Below are 14,913 nucleotides of genomic sequence, written 5' to 3'. Positions count from 1 at the left end.
TATTAGTGAATATTTTGCAGTTATGAATAATTAATAAAATTAATACAGGTACTCTTGAAGGGCTACATGCCAGAAAAACGAGATAAGTCTTACTACTCTGATATTTGTTATGAGACTAAATTATATTGAGACACCTTTAAATGCTGGTTTTGAGTCTATATGCAGTAGCTTAAGAGAAGGAATAACTTTATCGCCTTGGTTATGGAAAACTGACTGACTACAGATTTTTATTAGTGATGTTTTCTGAATACATCATGTAAGAGTGTTTGTACATAGTGTATGGAGTAGGGGAATGGATGAATTTGCATAATAATTGTTCTTCCACTTTTCTCAGCAGAAGCATTTAGTTACGGAGCTGTGCACTGAACTTTTTTTGTTGTTTTTTAATACGATATACATAAATATTTACCAGGGAGAGCAGGAACAGATTTGCTAGAACCCTGAGTCCATCCTGCCAGGAGAGGGCTGTTCTCCAGCCATATGTTCTGACATGTTGGCAACTGTTTCTGTACATTATGCAGCAGTTGCTAAACAGTTGGTACTGTTTTCCTTTAAGAATGTGCCACTAGGTTCAGGACTGCACCGCATACCCTATAAAAAAAAATAGAAAAAAAATTCCCCCACCCCCTGCCAAATGGAAATTCAGCTTGTTCAGCAGCAGCCCGAAGCCCGGCATTGTTTGCCATCGGAAGTGTGAGCTGAAGGGGACAGACGTTCCCCCCGCTCAGCGGGAGCGCAGAGCCGCGTTTTGCCCTTGTTGCATTATTAATGGCGCGATGTTTTTCTGTTGCAGATGGCTAAGAGCTAGCAAGGCATATCCCGGACCGTGATGGCTCAGTTTCCCACAGCCGTGAACGGTGAGTAGCCTTGCTCGGCTTGTTTAAGTAGGGGTGGGAGCAGTGAGAGCATTTGTCTTTCTCTTTTATTTATTTATTTTTAAAAATGCTGATTTCAGTACCTGCAGCAGCATTATGGTCAGTTTGCTGCAGATTGCTTCCCGTAGCCTGACTTGCACTCCTAAGACCAGGAGAAATTCAGTAGAAGCGTTACTGCAGTGTAATTTAGAGTACAGATATGCCTGGATCATCTAGTAATCTCAGATCATTTAAAGGGCTGAGGAATGTGTGACTTACAGTGCGAATCCTGTCTGACTTCAAGTGGGGAATATGCGAAGTAATAGTTGATTAAACTTGCATACCTTTGCTGTTAACGTAATTCAGCACAAAAATGTGTCTCATTATAATATATTACGCTATTTATTTTAAACCAAAATATTTAAATGTGTTAAGCAATTTGCTGCTTTGATTAAAATAATGGGTCTTTCTCAAAAAATGTTGAAAATTTTCCTCTTGATTCTGTGCCCCATCTGCTGTAGTAACTTTTGGATTTGTTTCATGGTGGTTTGCTTTCAAAGACATATGAGAGTTGAAACCTTAAAATTGCTTGTGCATATATGTATGTGTCGGAGCTCTTTATTTCTAGAGCAGCCTTATTTGTGAGGACACAATTTGCAAGTATCTGCTGAGAAATTTGATGTTTACATGTTGTTGTTTACAGAGCTGACCAAAATGAAAAAACATGTTTAGGAACAATGCTTTGCACTCAGATATTCCAGATAGGGAGTATTTCTTCTGATAAAAATAGGGAAATAGATCACAGAATCATAGAATGTCCTCAGTTGGAACGGACCCACAAGGATCATCGAGTCCAAGATATAAGAACAAGTATTTCTGATCTCATGCAACTGGGAAGGTTACTGCAGGACTGGGAGACCTTTATTTAATTGAGTCAGAAAATTGTCACTGCAGAGAGAAATTTGGTGATTAAGGGAAGTGGGTTTTTGCAGAACAACAATATTCAGATTTCAAATTAAACCCTTTGTTTTACACATCTCTTTCACGTGTGCATAAAATGTTTTGTGAAAAAATAATCAGTGTGATCAACACCTTTTTTTATACTGTCAGCTGCAGTTTGTTCCAGACTTTGTTTCACAGACTTAACAATAAAAGAGAAGTAAAAAGAGTCAATATATTTTCTGTAATAGGAAAAACCCTAAATACTGGATTTTTTTTTTCCACTTCATTGGGCATAATGAAAAAGCTTTTTTTAAAAAAAAAATAAGAATAATTTTCACATGCTTTTTTGCTTCTCAATTTAAAATAAACAGAAGCCCTCTTCAGGGAGGATTGGATTTATGTTCTTGGCTGTCTCTGTGTTTGAATTATATGTAACTGTTTGGTGTCTTTTTAGTTTGGCTTTTTACTCTTTGGTTCTGTTGGAGGATTGTGAGCATATTGGCATCAGTGGACATGTGCATGACTTGATCTCAGAAGTCATAGTTTGGGAGAGGGATCCTTTCCTTGATCTGAAATCCCTCAGGCTGTACTGCCCATTGCTCTCGGCAGGAAAGGTGCCATGAGGTGCAGCCTTTCCCCTCGCAGAATTTTACTGTGTTGAAAAACATACTAAGAGAATGTAAGAGAGATACCAGCCAATAGTTAAACTAGTGTCCCCCCCAGAGTATTTGAATGACCGTGTGTAGTTTTGCAGTCCTATTTCTTATTGATTGAATTTCAAACAAGTCAGGTGGGAAGAAATAATAGTTTTAATGTCATTTCTGGATAAATACTGAGGAACCTTTGCTGTTTATTGACAAATCGCTCTCCTCTAACCTGTGTTCCTCTTCCCTGCTACCTACTACCGCTGTTGTTTGTATTCAGAGTAGATCACCTGCATTTACCACTCGTTGCTCAGTGGAAACCTCTAATTATGTTGTTAGACCTTGGTAGTGACTTTGAGCAGGACATGAACAATGAAGCTACGTGTGAGGCAACTAAACCACGAGGTGTTGCTGCAGCCAGAGAGCACGGGCTGCTGGCCACACCTCTGCATTGGTAGAGCTTTGAACCTTTGTTTTGTATCCTACTGGGGGAAATGGTGTTTTTCTTACGGGGGAAAAAAGCTCTTATTATTATTAAGGCACAATGTGCTTAGCTTTTAGTTCATTAGTAGCGTAAGGCATGAAGAAGTTTCTGTTTCAGGATTATTTTTGGCATTCAGTGTTAAGGAAAAGTGAGTGGAGAGTGTTGAGCATCTGTGTGTACAAGAACGTGATTATATGACGCGGCGTGACAACGAGTTTGAGAACTGCAGGGTTCAAATGACAAAGCACGATACTCAGGTAGTCTCAAACAAATACAAGTAGAAGATGCTACAACACTTTAGCTACGAACCCAAACAGAGAAAGGGCAATCTGCACAAGGCCTCTAGAAGGAAGAGTAACTGAGCTGGATGGCTGCGTTCCGGTTGAGAGACTCAACGTCAGTGAGGGCACCTTGAGCTGTTACTCAGAATGTACCTTCACCAGGGCAGGTTCCCAGGACCGTCCAGCCTCAGCATGTGGCTGATGGCCAAACTCTGTCTTACACCGAGAACTGGCATATTCTTTTTGAATTATGTGGCCACATATAAGCTTCAGCTTGTTGAGGCGTTGTGTGCTCTAGAGGCACATGCTCGTGTTACAGCATTTACCTTTCTTCTCTGAAGTCAGAAAGGACGCAGTGAACAGGAAGGAGTTCCCTGTGACTCTCCATTTCTGCCCATGGTGACATTTGTGGGTGTCTTACTAACAGGCTGGAAATTCAAAGAGGAAAAGCAGGACTTAGAGAGTATAAGTTGATTTTTCTGGAACTCGGGGCAGACCTGCCGGTCTTTACAAATTTACCTCTCATGCAAAAGGTGAAGGTTGTGATGATACTTTGTATGAACATGCAAGGCTGAGTAACATGTTTCTGCTTATGTAGAAAGGCTGCCAAGTACAAAATATACATACAGCACCAGATGGATCACAGACATCTCTGTGGAGCCCAGTTCTACCAAAAAGCCACTCCAGGCGTATCAGTCTCCCCAGTCCGCAAACAAGATCAAGGATTCCCTGTTGAGGATTTAGTTTTATCCTGTAACAGTCTGAATATTGATCATTAACTCTGTGAAAATGATAAAACAAACCCAGTTTCTGGTAGTTTATTCTCCTTACATACAGTTCTCCATCTGGACAAAGCCTGCTTAGGAATTCATCCTAAGCCTTGCCAAAGCTTTTGGAAATGGCATTTAGTTACACTAAATAACAAATACCTTCAACAAGTGTATTTCTAAAGGAGTTAATACATTAACTGCGAACAGCAGTTAAAGAGATAAAAGCTTTAATAGGCTAAAATGTACCTTTACTTAATTTGTCTCTGTGATCATGGGCTTTACCACAGAGCAGGGAGAAGGAGCCTTCACTGCCATGGGATGTTGTCTTTACAGCTGGAGAGTTGCAAGATATTGCTCTTCTCCAAACTCCCCTTCTTCTGTAGGCTAGATTTTTTTTGAGGGTTTAATATCCATGCTGTTGCTGGATCTTGGTTTGGGGAGATTTAATCTTGACGGTCCAGGCGGAACAAGGAAAGCACTATTTGCTGATCAATATCTTTCACATTGTTTCCTTAACTACCATAGCAATTTTTGGGCTGTGCTTTTGTTTGGTTTTGTTTATATTTTTATTTGTCTTTCCTCTTCCCTCCTACCACCTGTTTCCTTTTGATATAATTTTTTGTGGTCCAGCAGGAAAATACTTCTGATAAACTGAAGTGCAAAAAGTAATACTCATAACTCATTTCACATGCTTCTCAACCTTTATAAGCCAAACTGGATTTTGTGCTGCTGTGAATAGAATTGAGTTTTGTGCTCCTGCACAAAAAGACTTCAAGAACCATGGTCTGAGTGTTTTTGAATTAAGAGTAACCTGGATCATCACAGTTCAATTAAAAACTACATGGATGCAACCTGACTCTTGACCTTGTGTGCACTGTAGATGCGGAAACTGTAGACTTGGATATCAATAAATGTAGATAAAGATAATATGCTGAATTAGAATTTGCAAAGACAATATCTGAACCTGTTCTCTCATCTAAAAGAAGGAAAAGAAATTCTAAGGCAAGGACAAATATTTTCTGTGTCCTTACCTATAGATTAATTCTTCCTCTCACTTTTCAGTGAGGACAGTGCTGTTAGTTGATATGAAGTAAAATTCATACGTTCAAATCAGAAGGTCATATATCTTCCACTATAACATTCTGCAAAAAAAATAGATTTCCCATTGTGTGTGCCATATTAAATGTTTTCTTTAATCTCAACAAGTCAGAAATAGCACTATAGGATTGCAGAATACAAAGTGCTTACTCATATTTAATTATGAGGATAATATGATTCACACGGAAGGTGTAAGAGGAAATCTTGGAAGGAAGAAACAATTAGACATGGAGGTAAATGTTAAATGGAATAAATAGAACTAAATTTTTAAAAAGGAAGGTTGCACCTTGTACTTTCTTCATAAATTTTGTAGACAAAGTGTAACAGATCCCGTGTTTGGACTTCGTTAGAGAAACAACTGTCTAAAAGGGAGAGAAAATGTATGTTTTAGACTAGGATGTTGTAATAGGAATATTCTTCATGGATTTTTATCCTGAGACCAGTCTTACTTGTTATTATTTATGGCAACATCATCCTTAAAAAGCAAATGTATGCTGGTTGATTGATGACAAACTTCAGAGTAATTTTCTGGCCAGAATTATACAGTATGAACTGCATGTCATTGGTTAAATTTCATCACATTTTTGTTGTGCTGTCTTCAAATACTTTTTTAGTCATGTCATATTATGGCCAAGGAGAATTTTTGCTTTATGCTGGTAACTCAGCAATGGCTGTGACTAAGGAGGATGACAACCGGATGCATTAGATGATCATGTAGTAATTATGTGATTTGAGGGAAAGGAAATGCATCCTAAAATATGATGGGTGAAATAAGGAGTATTGTGGGCTATTGCATAAGGCACCATCGAGACATCCTGTGGGATATAGGGTAGAATTTGAGTTACCTCCTTAAGAGGGAAAATACCTGAAAAGCATGATAGAAGCAGAGTTGGGTTTTAGTGGATAATTTGGGTTAGTGGATAACCAGGAGAAATGAATTACATGTTAAGGAAGGCTAAAGAGATTGTTACCCTACGAAAATAAAAGCTTACTGGGTTTTTTAATTATTATTTCATTGTATTTACAATAAATGAATTAGCTTTTATTTCTTCTTATTATGAAGATAAACCTTAAGAAGGGAAAATAACTTTTCTCTAAGTACAATGTCAGCAGAACGTTATATGGAGATTAGTCGGCTGTTGATGCAGTTGGTCTCGAAATGGGAACAGTTCTGTCAGCAGTGACGTTCTGGGCCATGGTCAAGGAGAAACTTTGATCACCTCCAGGCAGAACTCACATTTTAGGGAGGAATTAATGTATTAGTGTTTCCTGGAGGAGCGGCAGTCTGGACATGCTGACCTTGGTAGTCCCTTCCAGTCTTATGGTCCTAAAATGAAAAAAAAAAAAGTGGAAAACAATGAGATAATAAGCTAGTGAAGATTCGTGTTAGGTCTCCATCCATTAACTTCCTTTCAGCTTATACCTGCTTTGTCTTGCTAAGATTTTACTTTGCTACTACCATGTGTTAGCTTTATAAGGTAAGATTACACAGAGTGGGGAACCCAGGATGGTTTTTATTTAGAAAAATAATACTGTAATGCACTCTGCTTTTTTTCATTTTGGGTATCACTGAGACTTCCTGATGCTTTTTTTTTTAAAGGATATAAAAACAAAATTAAAAAAACAAAAGCACAAATAAACAAAACAAACAACCCCCCCCCACCCCGAACAAACAAAAAAATCAACATATCTATAAATGCTTCCTCAAGATGGAGTCGAAGCCCGAAGGCCTATGAAGGGACACAGAAACATGAATCTGTCACATGGCTCAACTTCAAAGGACTTTGAATGTTAAAATTCTCATTTCCTTGACGTGCTAATTCCAAAAGTTTGGGAAGTTTACTACTTGGATAAACCTCTTTGTGTGGTCATTGTGCGAAGTGGTGTCATCTTAACATCCACTGAATTCCATGTCATCTGTGATGATTGTGGCCACTTCGAACTGGCTGTAGATGATATTAAATGATATTGGCAGAATGAGTTCAGGTTTAGCACACTCATTTTTAATGACAAGAATAAACACATTTTTGGATGCTGTGGTCTGTCAAATGTGTTTATATAATGCTGTGTAACTTTAATTAGGAGTCTTGTATATTCAGGCTTTTCAATATACCGCATCATTTCTTTAGGACATTGTTTTTCTTACAATGGAACAGTACCCTTAAATCACGATAGAAGGAGCTAGAAGGGGTGAAACCCTGAAAAACTAAAAGAATATCAGTGTTCATGGGACTAGTATTTGTATCAGGTGTCTTCAGAGAAGATAATTTAGTAACTTTAAAATATTTGTGGTTTAGTTGGAGTGAAAGTTCTCTGTATGTGTGTCTCAAGAACAGGTAAGATTAACCGAATATCAAGTGTTGTCTTAGTGGTGCTTATTGAAGTAATTTGTTTAAATGTTGGGGGGTTTTGTGGTTTTTGTTTGTTTATTTTGTTTTGTGTGTGGGTTTTTGTTGTTTTGGGTTTGGTTTTGTTTAATAGTATTTGGTACATTTTAAAGCACATACCAACATCTGCATTACTTCTCATAACTGTAATTTTGTGTTTAACTGTGATCTCCGCACTACCGTTTTTGTTTCTCTATTTAACATGTATTTCCTGAAAGTCACACTATTACTTATAAACTCTTAACCTGTTACAGTGTGTATGGATACTTGTGTAACTATGGAAAGGAATATACTTAGATTTTAAGGGCCACAGGTAACAACAAATGCACAACAAATGATAGTGCTTTTATAAAGCTGTATTTCACAAGAAATCTTCAAGCTTGTGAGGAAAAAAATACAGGTGCAAGTTAATATATAAACTATTTCTGCTATAGATGATGTGTGTAGGAAGGCCAGCAGAATTAACCCTCTTACTTCTCACGTTCTCTGTATTCAGACTGGAGTAGGAAATACATGGACAGTATTTTTTAACCTAACCTGAACAAGTTCACTCAACATCCGCCAGGCTCACCTTTCTGGAAATTATCCACTGTGCTATTGCCAGGATCTGGGGTGTTTGAGGCTCTGGAAAAACCTAGAATTAGACAGAGAGTAACGATACCTGTGAACAAATTGGCCAAAGGCAGAACGTGGCTCCTGTGTTAAGGGAAACTAAATGGATTAGACCTGTTTAATTTGGTTTAGAGAAGAGACAGTTGAGCTGAGGGTGTGATAAAAATCTGTAAAGCCATCACAGCACAGAAAATGTTAACAGGGACAAGAATATTCACTGGTTTCCAGAACTGAAAAGCAAAGTAATACTCAGTGAAATGACTGAATTTAAAGCAGGCAGAAGAAAATGGCTTGACTGGCTTGGTTGGCTTGGTTGTTTGGTTTTTTTCACATAATGAAGAACTCAGTTTTGGGACTCACTGCTTCAAAGATACTTGTGAACTGAAAGCTCCAAGTACATGGAATCAAATCTTGGGTAGGAAAGATCCAAGCATGGCTATTGCATGCAGGGGGGGGGTTGTGCCCTTTTGGCTCAAGAAGTCTCCCAAATTGCTGATTTCTGGCAGTTAAGAGAGTGTAATACCTAGGGAGGAATTCTGTCCATAATACTCTTCCGTAAATGCCCTGTGAGCCACTGCGGAGGCAGATTAGGGACTGTCATATAAACTGGTACCAAAACTCTAATGTTCATAAATTCAGACAATTTTTAATTTATTATATTTAAACTCCCTAATGTACTGGGAAAATGGTATTGTGTATGGACTGGATGTAGCTGACAGGTTTTGCTAATTTGTCAATTAACATGATAAGGAGTATTGTTTAAACAAACTCTTATTCTTGCTTTTGTTACCTTTGTGTTTTCTTCCAGTTTTCTCTACGTGTTTTGTTTGTCAGGACTAGAAATTATGAAAAGGTGGGTAATAAAAATGATCAAAGATACAGAGCGGCTTCCATATAAGGAATAATTACATTGACTAGGACCTTTCAGCTTGGAAAAGGAATGGTGGGGGTGGTGGATACAGTAGATGTCACCTTCTCAAGGTCATTTGTCATTTTGTTGGCAGGGGAATGGTAATTGATCTCTGATAACACAAGAATGAACCACTATCAAATGAAAATACCATTGGCAGATATCAAACAGAGCACTTTGCACGGTATCAGAGTGAAAGCTGAAGGAAGCTGTGGATGCCAGGAGGTTACTTGGATTCCCTAAGTGATTAGAGATAGGTGGATTGTCCTTCCATTAATGAGGTACCATCTCTGGTTCAGGAGAGAAGAGGCACCACCACGTGCTGAGCAAAGTGAATATTCAGTCTGGACTGGCAGTGTCATCACTGTGTTTTGTTTCCTAAATTATCTCCTGATTTAATTGTATTCCACAGATCATTCAGGATATTCCTCTTCATTTTCCTTCTCTCACACCCTTCCTGTGTTTTGTTTTTTGTTTTTTTTTTTAATTTGGTGGTTCTTCTCTTTTCCTTTTTCAAGTCTGTATCCCAGTTCTTCGTTATAAATATAACCCATCACCCTTCCTCTTTCTCCCAGACTTCCTCTTCAAAGGAGATGTCATTTTTACTTTAATTGCCAAATAATAGTCAGAACCACAAAAATTACTCTAAAGGATCTAATATTCCTTAAACAGAATTCTGCTCTGATTTTATTTTAGCCTGTGTTTTTGTAGGAGAATCATTTCCTTTACTCCACCTAATTTCAAGGTTCGTTTTGCATCCTCTTGCCTGGTATTTTTACTGCCTGCATTTCTCCTGGTGTGGAAGGATCTACTGCCTGCTGCAGATGGAAACTCACCTGAATTGTATTAGTTTTGCTCCATTCCACTGAGATTTGCTAGACAATAATTAAACAAATTATCCTTTTGTAAATTTTTAATTAAGTTGTAGGGATTTTTTTTGGTGAATGCTGGTGAGCAGCAACAGCGTAAAAATCCATTTTCAGAATTAGAGAAGTTTTGTCTAAGCTCTGGTGGGATTTTTCCTCAAACATCCTGACTCATTGAAGAACTTGCTATACAGGTTGACTGGAGTTTACTCAAAAAAGCTCCCAACTTGTCCTAAACTGAAGGGTAAGCAAATCTTCCATGCTCTGTGTCACGCTGGGAAGGCAGCGGAGTCCGTCAGCTGGAACCGTGCTCAGCTGAACAACAAATGGAGGCAGAGGCCTTGCAGCTGGCAGGAGAGAATTTGGCAAAATATGCCTATTCTGTGCCTTGATAATATTGCTATTTTCCACCTCTTCATACCTTACGGTGGAAAGATTCTTGTTGGTGGGACTTGTTTATTCTTTTTGTCCATCTCTAAAATCCATCTGAAAGTATTAGTTGCAAGACTCGGAAGTGATTGTCCTCCCATATTCCATGCTGGTGAGGCTCCATCTTGAATCATGGAGTCAGTTTTGGGCTCCTTACTACAGGAAAGACATTGAGGTGCTGGAAAGAGTTCAGAGAAGGGCAACGAAGCTGGTGAAGGGTCTGGAGCACAAGTGTGATGAGGAGCAGCTGAGGGACCTGGGGCTGTTCAGCCTGGAGAAAAGGAGGCTGAGGGGAGACCTTATCACTGTCTACAACTGCCTGAAAGGAGGTTGTACATGGAGGGGGTTGGTCTCTTCTCCCAAGTAGCAAGCAATAGGACAAGGTTAAATGGCCTCAAGTTGCACCAGGGGAGGTTCAAACTGGATATTAGGAACAATTTCTTCCTGGAAAGGGTTGTCAGGCACTGGAACAGGCTGCCCAGGGAAGTGGTGGAGTCACCATCCCTGAAGGGGTTTAGAAGGCTTGTAGATGTGGCACTTAGGCACATGGTTTAAAGTTGGACTTGGCCACGTTCACTTAATGATTGGACTAGATAATCTCTAAGGTCTTTTCCAACCTAAATGATTCTATGATTCTGGGCAAAGACATGGCTGTGTCATTGGATAGCAGAATAGGCTTGTTTCATGTGCTGCATCAGTGTTGGTAACTCAACAACTACAGGTGATTTTAATGGCAATGTTTTTCCAAGATTAGGCAGAAAATACTTTTATTGCTAGTATTGAATCTAGATATGGGGAAGACTTAGATTAAGCCGTGTCTGTGTGCTGACTTTTTCCAAAGAAAAAGTTAAATTAGCTTTCAAGAATAAAGTATGAATTTACCAACATTCTAAGTTACAGTAATTGTGCTTTGTGATAAGAAAGAGAAAATTCTATTAAATGAATTGTCACAAATTCTATGGAAAACTGGTGTAAAAGGTAGCATGCTAATGTGTGGTTGAGAATACTATCATGTTTATACATATTTCCTAATGTATTTTTTTATGTCATTGGAGCTCTAACAAAGCTTTAATTTTCTTGTTTGGTGTGTTGTTTTGTGTTTCAGTGGAGCTTGGAAATAATTTAATTAAAAAAGGAGCTTCTGGAAAAGGATAGCCATAATGAGCTAAATGATTCTGTGATTTATATCAAGTAAAGAAATACTATCCTGTTATTATACACTGATAGGTTAAGTGCTTTGGAATTGTCAAGTTGTGCTGTAAAATTCAGAAAACAAGTAGATCTTTGCTGGTAGCATGGACTAGGCTATTATGTATCTCTGAATTGCTTTAGGGATTATAGTAATTCTAAAAGCAAGGATTATGTCTCTACATTGAGATCATTGCATGGCACAGAAATGTTAATGTTTTTTCTTTACAGATAGATTTTTGTGTGTCTAAGTGAGGAGATGCCAATGACCATCTCATCAGGCAAAATATTATTAATAATGCTGGAACAAATGGAGTTCTGCTCCTGTTTTGTGGGAGCAAGTGGTTAGTTTAAACAAGGTCAAGATTTCATTTTAGTGAACTGCGGAACTTAAGGATTCCCAATAAAGCAAAATATCTAGAAATCTTGCATATAATTTAGAGGATGTGAATTGTACCCTAAAATACCATGTGTCTGCTGCTGCTTAGTCCCCATTTCTGTAAGGATGCTCTTCAATTAAGCATTTCTTGGCCAAATCTGTGTAGTTCTGCTCTTGCCTGATGCTGTTTAACAGCCTGTCCACAGGTAACAGTTATTTTTGGATTGCACATCAGAGACACTAGAGAGTCTTAAAAAATTCTGTTGGATTCAATAGTCACAATTCTTGTAATTTTATTGAAAATACAAAATAGAAGGAGAAACGTGTTTCCCTTTGTTTAACATGCTTTTTGCTACAGGTGTTTCCTTTTAGCTGCGTATACATTTAAGAAGCCACCGAAGTTGTTAAGCACAAGCAAAACCTTTTCCTCTGGCCGTTGCCGTAGTGTTGCTTAATAGGCAGAGAGCCTCTGTGAAGCATTTCTGGTAGGACAAGTAGTAGTAGGAGTAACGTGTATGTTGTGAAAGGAGGTTACGTGTGGCTGCTGGCGTGGCCTGAGAACGTGGAGCTGGGAATAGGAGATGGATTTCTTGAGAAAGAGCAGGTGGAGCTTTGGGATGGACCCAAAGCCACCGCCGCAGTAGTTCATAACATGTTTACGCACCTAAATAAGAATAAATGCTTATTATCGGTCAGCATTTTCTCCTACGTTTGATATAAAGAATCGACAACAAAGGAGGGAAGCAAATATTGAAAATAGCAATAACTCTGATAAGGAATCTGGAAATTCAGACTAATGGTAAAATGTTCTGTATATTTTCAGGCTCCTGCAATGTTTACTCACCATTGAAGGAAAAGTTAAAGTAGGCTTCAGCATCTCGGTTGGGAGTATTAAATCCAATCTGCAAGAAATAATTCTGTGGCAAACTTATCTACAAACACAGATGGAAGATAACTGGAATTATTAGATCTATCCCAATATGTCTTTCACCAAACAGCTCTCTCGAGGCTTCTAATAGGAGACAGCAACACAATTGCTGGTTGCTTTATGGAAAACCCCTTGTTGTACAGCTTGAGACACGCTGCTGCGTGTCTGTGTTGAAATTTCCTTGTCTTTAAACAAGGGGATAAATATTTATTTAGGGTCATTATGAAGCTTAATGCTAGTTTTTTGGATGGCTAAAAAAGCATTGATATAATCATTCATCGTCGTGACTTATGTGTACAAGGAAAGCACTTTCAATTTAGGTTTATTATCTCTGTGGAGTTAATTAAGTTTGTAGGTCATAGGAGCATAGTTTTTATTAGGGAAAAACAAGCACCACCTATCAGTGAAAAACAAGCACAGTTGTTTGGAGAATGTGAGAAATGTCTTACAATTTTCCACAAGTGAAAAGTTGCCTGTGTCCTTTTCATTAATAGTACCGCTTTTGCCTACAGATAGTACTAACCAGTTGCAGAGATCTTACAAATCTTCAAGTCTGTTTACCTTTCTTTTTCTAGGTTTGCGCTTTCTTTTCTGCCTTCTTTTTCAATTGCAGCTTACAGCTTTAAGGAAAGAACAGTGTTTGTTTCTGACGTTGGCAGCCCATCAAAACAAGTCCTTTGTATTCTTCAGAAGATGACCTGTCTGATGCAGTGTTGTAAAGGCATTTCTGGAGGTGTCCTACCAAATGCTGTGATCCAGCCATAAAAAGACCCTCGTGCTCTCTTGTAGGAAGATGTCTTTTATTTAAACTTAGCTTAAAGGAACAGAAAATGTTGTTTAATCTCCAGCATAGTTGCTTGTTTCCAACACTAAAAAGTTGTGAGTGCTGCCACATTGATTTACATATTAATACCTGTTACATGAAGGTGAGGTCAGTATGTATTTTGTCATCTTCAGACAAGTCTTGAAGGTACGTTAAATTAACAATGTGTAGCATTGTTTGTGTGGGTCTTTGTCATTCTGTATGGACTTTCTATGTGGGCAGAATCTACATGTGACTTTTAACTCTTGAACATGTTGTAAAGCTGTGGATTGGGCAAGTATCATAGAATCACAGAATGTCCTGAGTTGGAAGGACCCACAGGGATCATGGAGTCCAACTCCTGTCCCTGCACATGACAACCCCACAGTTCACACCATGTGTCTGAGGACGTTGTCCAGTCTCTTCTTGAACACTGTCAGGCTTGGGGCCGTGACACCTCCCTGGGGAGCCTGTTCCAGTGTCCAGCACTGAAGAACCTTTTCATCATGTCCAACCTAAACCTCTCCTGGCACATCTCCTGCCATTAAAGCAGCTTTCTTTCTCTGTTGGTTTCTCCCAAGCGTTTTGATCTGTTATAAGGTATCAACTGAGGCACTTCTGGACCCTGAGACCTGATTTTCTGTGTTAGACCACGTGCCAGTCCTGACGTTTATTCATAGTCATCTTTGAAAGTACCAGCCTTCTCTAGAAGAGACAGTTTGGCATCTGTCTTCCAAAAGCGTTACTAATACGGAAATGTGTTTTTTCGTAAACAGAAAAAGCAAGCTAAGGCAAACCTTATTCTTGGGAGAATCTTTGTGGGGAAAAACTCCAAGTTCAGCGTTTCTTTTTTGACTCCTAAAAATGCAGCATAGTCAAATATAGTGTTAACTTCATCTAGGTGGGTCTTGCTTCATGTCTAAAGTTGCGAGATTGCCATGTAACGTCTTTTGAAGACTAATGATTTCATGAGATATCTTCTAGTCAGAGAGATTGTATTTTTTTCACCTCCAAACTTATGCCATCTACGTTTGGGAAAAAATTACTCGTCTCATTAAAATTTCTAGGAAACTTAAGCTAAGTCAGAAAAGTAGTAACGTACTGTTCATTGGCTGCAGCAAACCTGCCGTGAGAACATGTGGTAGCAACTGTGTTTTGATTTCTGATGCTAAAGTATTGTAGTTCACTGCTACTGGGTGCCAGCTCAGAATCTCTGGTGTGCCAAAGGTTCAGCACTGCTCCATCAAGGAGATGGGATCAGAGAGGTGTCGGAGAGGAGGAGATGCCTGTGGTTTGGTTTTGTGATTTGTCTATGACTTGCCATGAGTAAGGGCTGGGG

At 38.8% G+C, this 14,913-nt stretch overlaps 1 protein-coding gene across 4 annotated transcripts in view; it reads left to right on the top strand.

Annotated features, from left to right (window-relative positions):
• ITSN2 (intersectin 2) overlaps positions 1 to 14,913 on the top strand; it is an 85,379-nt gene that overhangs the window by 12,950 nt on the left and 57,516 nt on the right. For all 4 annotated transcript variants that reach the window (XR_014183515.1, XM_082047372.1, XM_082047370.1 and 1 more), the window contains exon 2: positions 794 to 857. Coding sequence is in view for 3 of the 4 variants with exons in the window: in XM_082047372.1 (XP_081903498.1) it covers positions 830 to 857 (28 nt within the window). In the remaining variant the exon portion in view is untranslated. The remainder of the gene's footprint in view (positions 1 to 793; positions 858 to 14,913) is intronic.

The sequence above is a fragment of the Streptopelia decaocto genome, assembly GCF_964273445.1.
Source record: "Streptopelia decaocto genome assembly, chromosome: 3".
Classification (NCBI taxonomy): Eukaryota; Metazoa; Chordata; class Aves; order Columbiformes; family Columbidae; genus Streptopelia; species Streptopelia decaocto.
The sequence above is the reverse complement of the archived record's forward strand: the minus strand, read 5'-3'. Positions and strand labels throughout refer to the sequence as shown.